Consider the following 15,153-nt stretch of genomic DNA (forward strand, 5'->3'; position numbering starts at 1 on the left):
TTGGGTAGAGCTGCTATGTCTTCTGGAATTTTTAGAGTGGCTTTGTATAGTAGGTGTCCTGTAGGGTCCAGTAGCTCAGCCTCTCCAGTCACCTGAGCTGGGCCTTCTAGGTGCTCCCCTGTGTGGGCTGTGTGCACTGTCCTATTGTAGGTGAGCCTTGGTTGCTGTTGGTGTCACTGGGAGGAACTGACCCCCAGGCCAATCAGCTGTGAGGACCAGCTGCAACTACAGCCAGAGAGCTGCTGTGCTGGAGACACCCTTATGGATCAGGATTTACTTCAGTGGAACTTTGGTGTTCACCAAGTATGCCCCTTGAGTATGTCACTCATGGATGTGGTAGGGTTGTAATCCAGCGTGGTTGAGTCTGACCACCAGATGCACTGTCTCTGGGGCCTCCGGGGAGGTGCAAAGTCAGCCTCTGGCAGTGCCTTGCCCAGTGCCACCCAGCATGAGCTCCACAGCAAACTGTAGTTGGCTGCTACTTGTGCTGGGCTTGGAGGTGTCCAGGAGAGGCCAAGCTATGAGCCAATGCAGCTGCCGCTAGGGCCAGGCCTGGGGCCACTTATCAAGATGTATGGGGCATAATTCTACTTGTTTGAGAAATTTTAGGAAAGTCCTAAGCATGAGGCTGGAGAGGCCACTTGCATAGAAAAGCCCCTGGAAATGGCCTGTATGAGCTGCAGGTGGGGAGGGGTGGAGCTTCCGGGAATCACGGGGCGGGGCCAGAGGTGTGAGTCAGGCGCTGTCGATTCAAATATGGCGCCTGCCTGCTGGCTGTGTGCGTGGAGGACTCACCAAAGGAGCAATGGTCTCTGCCAACTCCTCTGCCTGGGATGAAGCTGCCTCTCCACCTCTCGCCCTGGCTTCAGGCAGGTTAGTTCCTCCCCAAGTGTCTGAGGTCCTTTCAGGCTGCTGCCCGGCGCTGGGCTCAGAGGGAGCGCGTCCGAGTGAGTCCGTGCCGGGCCCTTCAAGAGGAGCTGCCTGAGGCTACCGCAGCCTCGGCGTCCCTCAGGGACAGTCTCCGCTGGTTTCACAGCCCAAAGTTGTGGGGATGTCTCTTCCCGGCCCTGGAGCCCTGGGCTGGGGGCCTGCTGTGGGACTGGGACCCCTTATTCCTCCAGGAAACCCCCACCGCCGAGATTCCCTCCCGGGTTTCAACTGTGGCACCGGGTGTGGACCCGCGGCACGTCTCCGATTCAGCCCAGATCTGCCCACATCTGCACCCTTCCTACCAGTCTCGGTGCTGCTTCAGTTCCCTGATTGTAGGGCTTCTGTTCAGCCAGATCTAAGGAGGCCCTGAGTGCTGGTGGTTCTGTATTTTAGTTGTAATTTTGATGTGGTTGTGGGAGGTGGCAGGTGCAGCTGCTACCTACACCGCCAGCTTGTTTCTCCCCTGAAGCACTTCTTTTGCAGCTGATATGTGTTTCCACCACACCAATGATGAGAAGTGATAGGAAAGGTGAATTAGAGAGAGAGTAAAGAAGAGAAAACAACTCCAGGTCCCATCTGGGTCACCAAAGAATGCATCAGACAGGGACCAGGCCCAGAGTAGGTATGCCTGGGGCTGACTAGTAGTGTGTGGGTTTTTTACTTAGTGCAGGAAAGATTTCATAGTACAAGTCCAGGTGATTTTGAGAGTACATTTATTAAAGCTGGGGACAGTGAAACAAGGGAAGGGCTTAGGCTAGAAGAAGCAACAAGAGAAAGCCTAGCAGTGCTGGTCTTTGGCTCCCTAGAAATGTCATAGGGAAGAAGTGGGCCTCAATGGGCTGCTGTTAGTTCACTGAGAAGTCAGAGAAAAGGGGGCCTTGGAAACTGGTTCAGGGGGTTAGCCCAGGACAAGCTGCTGCTGCCCACTGCTCCCCTGGTTGCAAGTCTTGTGCAGGCCCTTAGAATTTAGGAAAGTAGAGTAAAGATGCATGCCTGAGAGGGAGGAAAGGCATGGGTGTGCTCCAGGGAGAGATCCAGCACTGGCATTCTTTGTCTGGAGGGTTATTAAATCTCTTCTGCAGGCCAGTATCAGGGTTGGAGAGGGGCGGAAGGGAGGAGTATTTTAAGGAAAGTCTCTTGGGAGGGTTTTAGCAGACTATTCATCAACTTTCCAGGTGTGTTCTCTAATATGCTGATGCATTAAAATGAGTGTATAGGGGAGTTTGGGATTATTCTTTGGTCCCTTTAACTGCTTTACCATTTTGGGTCTGTCTGGCTCTAATTGTTGTGTTGTGTTGTGTTGGTTTTTTTGTTATTTGCTCCCCTGACTTCTGTCCTTGGGTTTGACTGGCACAAATGGCATTAATTGGGTCTCTGTTATCTACCTCCTTGACTAGGGCAATTTAGCTATTTATTCTCTGGTTAGGGAGCAGAGGTATAAATCATTTGCTCTCAAATGTTTTTTGTTAGGGAAGATAAGGTCTTTCGATCCACTGTCTGTAAATTGTTCAAATTGTTTGGCCTTGTTTAATTATTTGCCTCCATGGTCTGATTCCATTCGCCTAGGAATTTTCCTAGCTTCTTACTTTCCTGCCTCAGTTATTAGTTCTCTTCCTATAGTTTAATCAACAAGTTATTTTCAAATTGATTTTATGACTATTGAAAAATTTTTTGCTCTATTGTGTATTCTAGCCTTTAAAAGAATGGTAAAGAACTAAAATCCATTTTAGAGTATTTTTGCAGTATTTTTCTCAGCAAATTTAATTCTAAATTTTAAATCTAGGCTTTTTCTCATTTGGTATTACATGAAAAAGTTAATATTTCAAATTTTTGGTTTTTATTTTCAAAAAGTACTTACCAAAACAAATGGAGAAAATCATTTAAAAGCATATTTTATATCTATAAACTTTACATTTTAAAGTATTTATATATTGTAAGGTTATTATAAATTGTCCCCAGTGTTTCCCCCATGTGTCTTTTAGTATAATTTTTTTGTTTGTTTCATTGTGCTTCACTTTATTGCACTTCACAGATACTGCATTTTTTACAAATTCCAATTTAGTGGCAACCCTGCATTGAACAAATCTATCAGCACCGTTTTCCCAACACCGTTTGCTTACTTTTTCTGTTTCACATTTTGGTAGTTCTTGTAATATTTCAAATATTTTCATTATTATTATATGTGTTACGGTGATCTGTGATCAGCGATTTCTAATGTTACTGTTATAATTGTTTTGGGGTCCCATGAACTGTACCCATATAAGATGGTGAACTTAATCAATAAATGTATGTATATCTGCTTCATCGACTAGCCATTCCCCCATCTCTTTCTCTCTCCTCAGGACTCCCTATTCCCTGAGACACAACAATATTGAAATTAAGCCAGTTAATAACCCTGCAGTAGCCTCTAAGTGTTCAAGCGAAAGGAAGACTTGCACATTTCTCATTATAAGTCAAAAACTACAAATGATTAAGCTTCATGAGGAAGGCTTCTCAAAAGCCAAGATAGGCCAAAAAGCTAAGCCTCTTCCACCAAACAGTTAGCCAAGTTGTGAATGCAAAGGAAAAGTTACTGAAGGAAGTTAAAAGTGCTACTCCAGCAAGCACATGAATGATAAGGAAGCAAAACTGCCTTGTTGCTGATGTGGAGAAAACTTTAGTGGCCTTGATAGATGACACAGCATTCCCTTAAGCCAAGCTTAATCCAGAGCAAGTCCCTGGAACTCTCTTCAATTCTGTGAAGGCTGAGAGAGGTGAGAAAGCTGCAGAAGCAGAGGGTGGTTCATGAGGTTTAAGGAAAGAAGCTGTTTCCATAATATAAACGTACGAGGTGAAGCAGCAAGTGCTGGTGTAGGAGCTGCAGCAAGTTACATAAGATCTTGCTAAGATAATTAATGAAGGTGGCTACACCAAAAAAGCACAGATTTTTAATGTAGATGAAAGTCTTGTATTAGAAGAAGATACCTTCTAAGATTTTCATAGCTAGAGAGAAGCCAATGCCTAGCTTCAGAGTTTCAAAGGACTGAATGACTCTCTTATTACTGGCCAGGGCAGCTGGTGACTTTAAGTTTAATTCAATGCTCATTTACCATTCCAAAACTCCCAGGGCCTTTAAGAATTATGCTAAATCTACTCTACTGGTACTCCAGAAATGGAACGACAAAGCCTGATGACAGCACATCTGTTTACAACATGACTTACTGAATATTTTAAGCCCACTGTTGAGATCTTAGTTTAATTTTTTATAAACTTTTTTTTTCTCATATAGATTAGGCAGAGGGGACGAGAGGATCACTCAGTACCACACATTAACAACATTAACATGATGTGGTTGATTTTCTATTGTTAGCCCCAAACCAAATCATAATCTTGGTACACTAACATTTTTCTTTAGTAAAAGTGTACTGTTAGAGAATTAACATTTTCATTTTAGTAAATTTTTAGAATATCAAAATCTTTTCTTTTTTAAAAATATATATCTTTATTGATTTCAGAGAGAGGAAGGGAGAGGGAGGGAGAGAGAGAGATAGAAATATCAATGATGAGAGAGCCGTCATTGATTAGCTGCCTCCTGCACACCCCTTACTGGGGATCAAGCCCACAACCCAAGCATGTGCCCTGACTGGGAATCAAACCTTGATCTCCTGGCTCCTAGGTCAATGCTCAACCACTGAGCCATGCTCGGCCAGGCAGAATATCAAAATCTTTTCTGAGCACCAAGTGACTAGGTTGTGAACGTTTTTTAATAACTTGCAACTGAAATACACGATACATTTTAATGGATTAAAGACTAGTGGGAATGTATCAGCCAGAGTAGCAAGTACTTTTTTTTTTTTTTTACATCTCTGCTGGTACTTTTTTTTTAAATATTATAGATGTCCCTTTTTCTCCCCAATGCCCCATTCCAAAGTACTTTTATTTTTTAAATCAGAGTACCTGTCATCCTGCACTATTACCAATGCTGTTGTAAACTGAATTTAAAGTGGTATTTTAAAAACCTCCTGTTAAACAATTTTTATCTGTTTGCATATCTTATTATAGATTATGTACAGGCAACATCTAAATAAAATTACACCTTAACCCTAAAAAAAAGGCATAGGGTAGCTGAATGGATAATAAACAAGACCCATGTTTATGCTGTCTACAAGAGACACACCTCAGAAAGAAAGACATGCACAGACTGAAAGTAAAGGGGTAGAAATAAATATTTTATGCAAATGGAAATGAAAAAAAATCTGAGGTAACAATATTTCTATCACATAAAATAGACTAGAACAAAGGCTATAATAAGAGACAAAGAAAGACATTACATAATTATAAAGGGACCAACCCAACAAGAGGATATAACCCTTGTAAACATTTATGCACCCAATGTAGGAGCATCTAAATATATAAAGCAAATATTGATGGACATAAAGGGAGAGATCAACAGTAATACAGTTATAGTAGGAAACATTAATACCCCTTGACATTAATGGATAGATCTTCCAGACAGAAAACCAACAAGGAAACAGCGGCCTTAAGTGACACATTAGACCAGATGGATTTAATTGATATTTTCAGAGCATTTTACCCCAAAGTAGTAGAATATACATTCTTTTCAAGTGGACATGGAACATGTTCCAGGATAGACCACATGTTAGGACACAAAACAAGTTTCAATAAATTTAATAAGGTTGAAATCATATCAAGCATTCTTTGTGACCACAATGGTATGAAACTAGAAATCAATTACAAGGAAAAAAAATTAAAAACACACAAAGACATTGAGGCTAAATAACATGTTACTAAAAACAAAGAATGGGTTAACAATTAAATCAAGGAAGAAATCAAAGATACCTTGAGATAAATGAAAATGAAAACACAACAACCCCAAATCTATGGGACACAGTCTTAAGAGGGAAATTCATAACAATACAGACTTAAATCAGGAAACAAGAAAAATATCAAATAAACAACCTTACCTTACACCTAAAAGAACAACAACAAAAAAACCCAAAGGGAGTAGACGTAAGGAAATAATGAAGATTAGAGCAGGAATAAATGAAATAGAGTCTAAAAAAATAAACTACAGAAGATCAATGAAACTAAGAGCTGATTCTTTCAAATGGGAAACAAAATTGATAAACCTAAACCAGACTCATCAAAAAAAGAGAGAGAGGATCCAAATAAATGAAATCAGAAATGAAAGAGAAGTAACAACTGACACCACAGAAATACAAAAGATTATAAGAAAATATTATGAATAACTATATACCAATAAATTGGATAATCTGGATGAAATGACTAAATTCCTAGAAACATACAATTTTCCCAAACTGAATCAAGAAGAAACAGAAAATCTGAGCAGACTAATTGCAACCAACAAAATTGAAACAGTAATCAAAAAGCTCCCAACAAACAAGAGTCCTGGACCAGATGGCCTCACAGGTGAAATGTACCAAACAGTCAAAAAAGAATTATCAACTATACTTTTCAAACTATTCCAAAAATTCAAGAGGAAGGAAGACTCCCAAGCTCATTTTATGAGGCCAGCATTATTCTAACTTCAAACCCAGATAAAAACACTACAAAGAAAGTAAATTACAGGCCAATATCCCTGATGAACATAGATGCAAAAATCCTCAACAAAATATTAGCAAGCCAAATTCAGCAATACATTTAAAAAGATTGTACACCATGATCAAGTGGGATTTATTCCTGGGATGCAAGATTGGTACAATATCTGCAAATCAATTAACATGATACACCACATAAACAAAATGATGGGTAAAAATCATATGATCATATAAATAGATTCAAAAAAAGTATTTGACAAAATCCAGCACCCATTTATGATAAAAGCTCTCAGCAAAATGCGAACAGAGGGAACATACCTCAACATAATAAAGGCCATATACAACAACCCATATTCAATGAGAAAAAACTAAAAGAGTTTCCCTTAAGATCAAGAACAAGACTGGGATGTCCACTTTCACCATTCTTAATTCAACATAGTACTGGAAGTCCTAGCCACATCAATCAGACAAGAAGAATAAATAAAAGGCATCCAGATTGGAAAGGAAGAAGTAAAACTGTCATGGTTTGCAGATGACATGATACTGTATGTAGAGAACCCTAAAGATGTCACACAAAAACTACTAGAACTGATAAATGAATTCAGAAAAGTAGCAGGATACAAAATAAATATTCAGAAAGTGGTTGCATATTTAGACACCAATAATAAACTATAAGAAAATAATCCCATTTACAATTGCATTAAAAAAAATAAAATACCTAGGAATAAATTTAACCAAAGAGGTAAACAATTTGTACTTGGAAAATTATAAGACAATGAAGAAATTGAAGAAGATATAAATAAATGGAAATATATACCTTATGGATAGAAAGAATTAACATCATTAAAATGTCCATACTATCCAAAGCAATCTGTAGATTCAATGCAATTTTTAAAAAAATACCAATAATGTGCCCTGGCCAGTGCGGCTCAGTGGTTAGAGTGTCAGCCCATGCATCTAAGGGTCGTGGGTTTGATTCCCGGTCAAAGGCACATACCTGGGTTGCAGGTTTGATCCCTGGTCCCAATTGGGGTGGGTGCAGGAGGCAACCAATCAATGTGTCTCTCTCACATTGGTATTTCTCTCTTTTTCTTTCTCCACATCCCTCCCTTCCACTCTCTCTAAAACTCAATGGAAAAAATATCCTTGGGTGAGGATTAATAATAATAAAATAAAATACAAATGAAGCATTTCATAGAACTAAAGAAAATAATCTAAAAATGTATATGGAACCACAAAAGACCCCCAGATAGCTACAGCAATATTGAAAAAGAAGAACAAAGTTGGAGGTATTTTGCTACCTGATATCAAACTATACTATAAGGTTATAGTAATCAAAACAGCATAGTACTGGAATAAAAACAGACATATAGAGCAATGGAACAGAATAGAGAGCCCAGAAATAAACCCACACTTACATGGTCAATTAATCTATGACAAAGGAGGCAAAAACATGTAATGGGGTAATGACAGTGTATTCAATACATGGTTTGGGGAAAATTGGACAGATATACGGAAAAAAAATGAAACTAGGCCACCTTCTCATGCTATTTACAAGAATAAGCTCAAAATGGATTAAAGATTTAATGTAAGACTGAAAACCATAAAACTTCTACAAGACAACATAGGCAGTAAAATCTCTGACATTTCTCTTAGCAACATTTTAAAATATATATCTTGGACAAGGGAAATGAAAGAAAAAAATAAACAAACGGGACTACATCAAACTAAAAAGTATTTGCACAGCAAAAGAAACCATCAACAAAACAAAAAGACAACCTACTGAAAGGAGAAAATATTCATCAATAATACATCTGATAAGGGGTTAATATCCAAAGTTTATGGAGAAATCATACAACTCAACACCAAAAACAAACAAAGAAAACCAATTCAATTAAAAAATGGATATGTCTTTAAAAGGACATACAGCCCGGCTGGGCGTGGCTCAGTGGTTGAGCATCGACCTAGGATCCTGGAGATTGTGGTTTGATTCTGGTCAGGGCATATGCCTGGGTTGTGGGCTCGATCCCCAGTTGGGGGTGTGCAGGAGGCAGCCGATCTATGACTCTCTCATCATTGATGTTTCTATCTCTCCCTTCCTCTTTCTAAAATCAATAGATGGCCCTAGCCGGTTTTGCTCAGTGGTTAGAGCATTGATCTGCAGACTGAAGGGTCCCAGGTTCAATTCCAGCCAAGGGCATGTACTTTGGTTGCAGGCTTGATCCCAAGCCCTGGTTGGAGATCATGCAGGAGGCAACCAGTCTCTCTCACATCGATGTTTCTTTTTCTCTCTCTCTCCCTCTCTCCCTTCCACTCTCTCTGAAAAGCAATGGCAAAAATATCCTTGGTGAGGATTTAAAAAAAAAAGTACATACAGATGGCCCTATCTCGGTAGCTCAGTTGGTTAGAGCCAAGGTTGTGCACTCAATCTCCAATCAGGGCACATACAAGAAGCAACCAATGAATGCATAAATAAATGGAACAACTAGATATTTCTCTCTTTTTCTCCCCCTCCCTCTCTCTCTCAAATCAATCATTAAAAAAAGGTCATACAGATGGCCAATAGAAATATGAAAAGATGCTCAAAGGCACTAATCAGAGAAATGCAATTTAAAACCAGAATAAGCACCTCACACCTGTCAGAATGGTTATCATCAATAAAGTAACAAACAGCAAGTGTTGGTGAGGATGTGGAGAAAAGAGAACCCTCATGCACTGTTGGTGGTAGATTGTAGATTGGTGCAGCCACTATGGAAAATAGTAGGGAGGTTCCTCAAAAAATTAAAAATCAAGCTACCTTTTGACCCAGTAATCCAATTCTAGGTATATATCCAAAGAAACCCAAAACACTAATTCTAAAAAATAAATGCACCCCTATGTTCATTATAGCATTATTTACAATAGTCAAGATCTGGAAACAAACCAAGTGCCCATCAATAAATGAGTCGATAAAAAGTGGTGGTACATATGTACAATGGATTAATACTCGGCCATAAAAAAGAATGAAATCTTACTATTTGAAACAACATGGTTAGACCTAGAGGGTATTATGTTAAGTGAAATAAGTCAATTAGAGAAAGCCATATGCCACATGACTTCACTTATATCTGGAATCTAAAGAAAAAAATAAATGAACAAACAAAATAGATACAAACAACAGACTGACAGTTGCCAAAGGGGAGGGATCTGGGGACTGCATGAAAAAGGTGAAGGGTTTAAGCACAAATTGGTGGTTACAAAATAGTCACCAGGATAGGGAATATAGTCAATAATATTTTAATAAGTATATATGGTACCAGGTGGGTCCTGGAAATATCAGGGGAACACTTTGTAAAAGATATGACTGACTACTATGCTGTACACTTGAAACTGACACAAAATTTTAAAAAAGAAGCTTGCAAACTAAGAACATAAACCTAAACTGGGGCCATATTCTCTCAAAATTAGGCAAAACCAAAGCACTAGAATGTGATAAAGCTGGGTGGTGGGCATTTTGTTGTTATTTCCTTATACTCTTTGAATTTGAAAATTTGAAATTTTCGTAAGTGTGATAGATACCCAGACCTTTACTTTTTTTAAATTTGATTTTAGAGAGAGGAAGGGGAGAGAGAATATCTTTGAATTTTTATAATGAGTAAGTTTAAGAAAAAATATTAAGTAAAAAATAGTGTGACCAGGATATGGATATGGCAAAATCATGTGAAATTCCTAGTGCATGATCGGAGGTTGGGAAATACTGATCTGGTTTGCACTGTCCCTTTTTACTCGAGCTGATTCAGAGTCTTAGAACCAAATTTGAAGCTCAATCAACAATAACAATGTTGATCATTGTTTTGGCATATTTGTATTCTTCAGATTTGATATCTCAGCTCTCTATTCTACCTTATATTATTTCATTGTATATATTTCAGGGCAGTGGGCACTGACATGCTGAATCCCATTCTGACTAGCAGACCTCGTCATCCTCTGGAATAACCCATGCTCACACCCTCAGGTAGACAGATGCTATCTCCTTCCTCATGCCAAAGTCTTCCCATTATGAAGTTACAATATATCAATAGTAGAACAACAATGAGCACCAAATATATTTTATGAAAATTTACGTGTGAATGACAAAATGTGTTCTCTCACTGATGGTTTTTGTGTATGGTCAATTATTATCTAAAATAATTGTGAAAAGAGGTAATTAGTTCAAAGGCCCAAGGTCCTTGGCATAGAATGGAATGTGCTTACTGGAAGCTGCAATAGTTTCAAAGTCCAGAAAGAGAGACTCTAAATTCTGGGAGAAACCTAAGACTTAGGAAGATAGATTTTGAGGGACACAGGGTCTGGAATAGTGTGCAGTATCAGGCAGAACATGAACCTCTCTTGAAAGTTACAAGAAGTAACTCAGCAACTTGAGGAGCCCTATTAACTTTTGTTTTATGCTCCACTTAGGTCCATGATTCATACTGAGTATTTCTGAGAAAAGTCTACGCTGCTATGGGTTCATTTGTGGGGCAATGGAAGGAGTACAAGATTTTGACCGTGGTGTTGGTCTTTCTGGTTTGGGTGAGTACTACCCTTGCTGCTGTCTCATTTGTTCTTTCCTTGTGCAACCTCAAGTTTGGATTGATTATGCCTTAATCTGGGAGAGGGGACTGAGGGAGCTCTCAATTTCCTTCCCTCTGCCCCTGTGTGACTCCAGTGGCAGCAATTGCAGGGTGGGACATCACCCTTAGGAGGAGGGTGAGTGGTTGGGTGTTGGGGTCTATTAAGGAGTTAGAAACACAAACCCAGAAGAGATTGTTCCAGAGAACTCTCAGTGGAGGAAAATAAAAATGCAATTCACATGTCCTTAGCTCTCTCACCCTTTCTGCCACAGTGTATGAGAGATAGAAGTCTGTGGTATCCGGTCCTGCTTTTTATCACAGAGAAGAAGAGTCAGGAATTCAGGCAAAAAAATCCCTGTCCAAAAAGAGAGTTGGCAATTGACTGGCATGACCTTTGTGGTGTTTTGGGGGAACCTGGCTATGACAAGAAGCTAAGAATACCTGTAAGAAAAGGCATTTCCCTGTTTGCCCATAGATTATAACTGGAGTTCAGGAGATTAATGCAGCTATATATGCATTTTGTGTATACTGTTTCAACTCATGTTTAAAACAGTTGAATGGGTTATTAATATTTAAACAGTAGGAGATTTCACATGAAAATATGAATTTCTGGTTTCTCTTAAAAGTGGTCCAACCTCAAGATGGCAAGATGGGTTCACAAATTGGTCTTTATTCTAAGAGTATGAAGAAGTTTGGCAGGAAAACCCTAATTTCTTAATATAAGAAACGTCCAACCTTGTAAAGAATTTTTCTGAATTTGTTTGAGCCAAACTGACAACAATTTCCAGGAAGCAAAATTTCAATGGATTAAGAAAATGCTCCAGAGAATGGCAGTTTTATAGCTTATTTTAGACATTAGAATCAAAGGAGGAGACGTTACATGAAAGGGGGTTACGTGAAATGGGGGTTTACATGAAATCCATTGGTGGTAGATTAGGGAGGTGGAAGAAATCAAAGCGAGGAAATCTCTGAGATTGGATAAAGAGTAAAATGGAGAGACACTTACTTCTTTCACATTGGTGGGTACAGGATAGTTAACAATGAACACAGCATATAGACATGGTATTCGGGGAACAAGATAACAATGAGGGGCTCTGTGGCCTCCCATGCTCTGGTGGGAGGTTGTACTCTGAGAGTCCAGAAAAGGGGGATTGCTTTGACATTCAAAGGGTATGTTATTTTAGATGCAAAAAGACAAGAGACAGGCTTAAAGTAAAGACTGACCTTTGTCAAGGAGGCTACAGGCCTAGGATGTGACCACCTGCCATGACTCACTTTTAGTTAGGAATTTTTATGTTCAAAACATCCTGTTGTTACTGGTATTGGGGTTTTGGGGTTTCTCAAGATAGAAATCAAGAGAAAACCCCGGAGAAATTTCCAGACAGACTTTTATTAGGTTTATGCTTGAACACAAAAGAGGCAGCGCAGAAGAAAGGAAGGTCCTCTGAACTGGCTTGGGGCTGACTCTGCTTGGCTGCTTTTATAAGTTGGGGTCGGAGCAGGCTTGCACAAAAAAAGAAACAACAGGCTTTTGGGAAAAGGCAGGCTTGTGGAATTTTCCATGTCAGGGTAGGAAAAACAAGCTGTTAGAAGGGAGACAAAATTTTACAATTGCTTTAAACAGGATGTGGCAGGGTAGTGACATTCATGTCTGATGTTCCTTCTTGGCTTCCTGGTATATATATATTTCCACTCCTGGGCACAAGTCCTTATACTGTCTCACTATGAGGTTTCTTTCAGTCTCTGAGTTTGTAAGACCTGCCATGCAAGCCTCCCTAATCTTATCAGGTTTAGTATGTGGCCCCTTTTTTGCGCACATTAAAAATGTCCAAAGGTCCAAAGAAAGTGTTGATTTCATTCCCAGAATAAGCTTTCACTGAGAAAGAGTGAGACATCTTGGTGCAGAAGCCAAAACTTTACACTTTTTTAAAAAGTTGAATTATAACACACATTAAAAATATATAAATCATAAGTGCTCAATTAAATAAAAGGTAATACAATTGTATAATCATCACAAGTCAAGAAATAAAAATTACCAGTACCCCCAGAAGCTTCCCTTTTTGCCTTCTTCTCTATCACTATCAACCTCTCTTCTTTCCAACTATAAACATTATAGTTTATTTTTGCCTGAATTTTCATTTTATAGAAATGCAATCATATACTATGTGCTCTTTTATGTGTGTCTTCTTTCATTCTGAAGGCAGGATAGTAAGAAGCTGGGAAAATTCCTTAGCAAGTGGAATGGGGAAACTGAGACAGAGCTGATTCAAACTGGCCTCATCCAGCATCCTGCCTCACCACCTCCCTCTCCCTTGCATGACCACTTCCTAAGCATTAAGCCCTCAGGACAATGAGGTTCTGATCAGCATCAAATAACCTTAGGAACAAAGCCTTGGGTCTGTCGACCAAGAAGACAGAGTTTTGGTCAAACTAGAGATAACTTCTAGGCCTCAGTTGTGTTTCAGCTCTAGGACCAGAAAAGCAGAGAAACCAGATGAATCGATGCCATGGTTGACATCAGGACCAGATGCAGTGACTAATGACCCTCTACCCTAGTGCTGACCAATCAGTAGAGACCACCAACCCTGAAAAGACACACCTGGAAAGCTGATGAATATTCTATTGAGATCATTCCCTGAATCCTCCCCTAAAATTCCTGCCTTAAGGCAAGAGACCCAGTGCACAGGTTCTCTCTCTCTGGAGCACTCCCTTGCCTTCCTCCCACCCCCTTCTTTCCTCAGGCACATATCTTTGCTTTCTGTTTTCTAAGTTTCAACGGCCCTTTTGCCTCTGTAACTTGTTTGCTGAGTCCACACAGCCCATCTGACTTACTTCTACCTCTGTGACTTTCTAAATAAACTCTTGCGCTAGAGTTTTTGACTCTGAATTCTTTCTTTGCTGAACTCAAGAACTGAGGTCAAACACCACCACTAACAATTCTATTTTTGTGAGAGTCATCCATGTTGTAGTATAAAGCTGTTATTTGTTAATTTTCATTTTATTCTAGTACTGCAGTGTATGAGTGTATGACAATTTACTTATCCATTCTACTATTGATGGCCATTTGGATTATGTTAAATTTGGGGCTATTTTAAATATTGCTTGGTGCACGTATGCATGCCTTTCTGTTGGGTATATACCAAGGAGCTAAATTGCTTGGTCCTGAGGTATGCATAGATTAATCTTTAGTACATATTGATGAACAGTTTTGCAAAGTAGTTTTCCCAATTTATGTTCTCGCCATCACAATATGAGAGATTCAGTTGCTTCATGTCCTCACTAACATTCGTATTGTCTTTTAGTTGTAGCCTTTCTTTGAATATGTAGAGGTATTTCATTGTGGTTTTAATTTGCAATCCTTTTCTTACTAATTCAGCTGAACACCTATTCATATATTTATTGGTCATTGAATTTCCTCTATTGTGAAATGCTGTTAAAGTATGTTCTATCCATTTTTAATTCAGTTGTTTGTCTTTTCTTATTATTTGTAGGAATTCTTTAGAGATTCTGGATACAAGCCCCTTCATTTGTTGTGCATGATGCAAATATATTCTCCAGCTCTGTGTCATGCCTGCTTTTCACTCTAATAGTGTCTTTTGAGCAAAAGAAATGCATGTATTTTTCAATTTTATTATGATAAAAACACTTAACATGAGATCTACCTGCTTAACAAAATTTAAAGTATACAAGACAGTATTTTTATGCACAATGTTGTACAGCAGATCTGTAGAGTTTATTCATCTTAACTGAAATTTTATGCCTGTTCATTAGGAACACTCCATTTATTACTCTCTCTAGCCCCTGGCAAACACCATTCTACTCTTCAGTTCCATAAATTTTATGATTTTAGATACTTCATATAAAGGGAACCATGCAATGTTTGTCTTTATGTGACTGGCTTCTTTCACCAGCATAGGGAGCTGTGTGAGCCTGAGGGAGGAGCTGTGGTGGAGGAACAGCTTAAGCTTGTTCTCTCCCAGGCAGCTAGATTGTGCCGGCCTCATCAACAGTGCAAAACTGGCAGGTCAGAAACCAGCCCCACGAAGAGCCTTACAGAAAATTTGGGGCACTAG

General features: G+C 39.2%; 1 protein-coding gene across 2 annotated transcripts in view; it reads left to right on the forward strand.

Moving 5' to 3' along the window:
* LOC308555350 (NXPE family member 3-like) overlaps positions 1–15,153 on the forward strand; it is a 44,156-nt gene that overhangs the window by 6,043 nt on the left and 22,960 nt on the right. Inside the window, exons 2-3 of one of the 2 annotated variants that reach the window (XM_081133535.1) lie at positions 10,400–10,482; positions 10,926–11,039. In XM_081133535.1, the coding sequence (XP_080989661.1) occupies positions 10,971–11,039 (69 nt within the window). In that variant the 5' untranslated portion in view covers positions 10,400–10,482; positions 10,926–10,970. The remainder of the gene's footprint in view (positions 1–10,399; positions 10,483–10,925; positions 11,040–15,153) is intronic. The other variant, XM_081133536.1, reaches the window with a different exon arrangement.

This window comes from Miniopterus schreibersii, assembly GCF_964146895.1.
Source record: "Miniopterus schreibersii genome assembly, chromosome: 3".
Lineage (NCBI taxonomy): Eukaryota > Metazoa > Chordata > Mammalia > Chiroptera > Miniopteridae > Miniopterus > Miniopterus schreibersii.